Source organism: Haplochromis burtoni, unplaced genomic scaffold (genome assembly GCF_018398535.1).
Source record: "Haplochromis burtoni strain Fernald_Lab_line unplaced genomic scaffold, NCSU_Asbu1 Contig_2006, whole genome shotgun sequence".
Lineage (NCBI taxonomy): Eukaryota > Metazoa > Chordata > Actinopteri > Cichliformes > Cichlidae > Haplochromis > Haplochromis burtoni.
In genome coordinates, this window is record NW_024584367.1 from 13,601 (window position 1) to 15,178 (window position 1,578).

Sequence of the window (1,578 nt, forward strand, 5' to 3'; positions counted from 1 at the left end):
AAGAAGAGAGTCCTCAGCCCTCCTCCTCTGCCTCCAAATCAAGGCCTGACCTTCAAACCAAAAATGTCTCGCCGCTCAAAGCTCAGCTGCCAGTGCCCACACACATTACCCAGTCACCCTTCGCTACAGCGAAGAAGACCACGAAGTGTCTGCAGGCAGAGAATCAGAAGTTGTTCAATGAGGTGAGTTTATATGATGTTCCAAAGTTCATGACCAGAACTTAAAATAATGACATTTATGCAGAAGTATTTCATGTGTATCAGACTTCAGATTGCTCTAAGTGCTCAGTTTTTCTGTCTGGGTGACACTGACTTAAAATCTTATCTGTGTGTTTTTAGGCTAATTGTTGAAACATGATATATTTAAATGTTGACTTTTAAATCAAATTAACAAGTGAGATGATCCATGTTTCCCAAATAATACTGTGGGAAACTCAATGGTGTCATCAGTTAGTTCCTCATTGAGCAGATCAACTCCACTCTTCTAGACTGCAGCTGGTGGTCTTTACCACACTGGGGGCCTGACCAGCCTGCCTGCAGGGGAAACACAGGAAAGTCCACAGTTCGCTGGTCAGCAGTGACTCAGCTTTCAGAATAAGAGGGGATTGTATGGTGGTTAACCTGTTATATGTTGTCTCATAGTGATTCAGTAAATGCAAATTCCTGAGTACAGTCTAGTTTTGCAGAACATCGTTCCATGGAGTTTATCCCAGCATGAGGCGAAGTACATCCTACAGCTCTCCTCCACTGGGTGCAAAACAATTTTATTAAAACAGTCATTTAAAAAAAACACGTTTAGTATTTGAAAGTTGGTAAGACCATTTTTGTATATTTCATTTTGATATATAAAAAACAACAACTATAATAAAATAACAATAAAATAATGAAGAAGAAAAAACTATAATAAAAATAACATTCGATTATTATTATTATTATTTTTAATTTGGCTTGTATGACATCATTAATAGTGACGGTTTTTTGTGTTTGTTAAAGAAATGAACTGATGGGTGGGTGAGTTTGATTTAGTTGGAGAGTGTACTGTGAGAGGATATAAACACTGGCATTAAATATGTATGTAATATTAAACTTTAGATCTAAACTTCCTCATTTAAATTACCTACTTATTTGAAAATATACAGATACACCCTATAAAGTCAATCCTGGGCCACTTTATACTGCAGATGTGTGTTTGAGTCAAACCAGTCTTGCAACATCTGTCTTTTTCACTCCCTTGTTTTTCTCTTTGGTTCCTTATCCGTCATACTGTCTACTTTATCTCATCCTTTTTTTCCTGTTTTCTTCCCTCCAGTTTGTGGAGCACTGCAGGCCCCTCACAGAGGACTGCCCAGAGGTCTTGACCTTCCTCCAGACAAAGCACTCCAAGGCCTGCCCGGACTTCCTGTCATCAGTGGAGTTGAGGAACACTTTGGGACGATGTTTGACTCGCGCTCAGGCCAACCGCTCTAAAACATTTGTCTACATCAATGAACTGTGTACTGTGCTCAAGCAGCATGCCATCAAGAAGAGGCAAACCCTCTTCAAGGTTGACCCTGGGCCTTCTACCTCAACGTCGAGTGAT

The 1,578-nt window shown here is 39.9% G+C and overlaps 1 protein-coding gene across 1 annotated transcript in view; it reads left to right on the top strand.

The window, feature by feature from the left end:
• Window positions 1–2: 2 nt before the first annotated feature.
• daxx (death-domain associated protein) overlaps window positions 3–1,578 on the top strand; it is a gene marked incomplete at both ends in the record, with an annotated part of 4,211 nt that continues 2,635 nt past the window's right edge. The window contains 2 exons of the mRNA XM_042217451.1: window positions 3–182; window positions 1,309–1,573. Of these exons, the coding sequence (XP_042073385.1) occupies window positions 3–182; window positions 1,309–1,573 (445 nt within the window). The remainder of the gene's footprint in view (window positions 183–1,308; window positions 1,574–1,578) is intronic.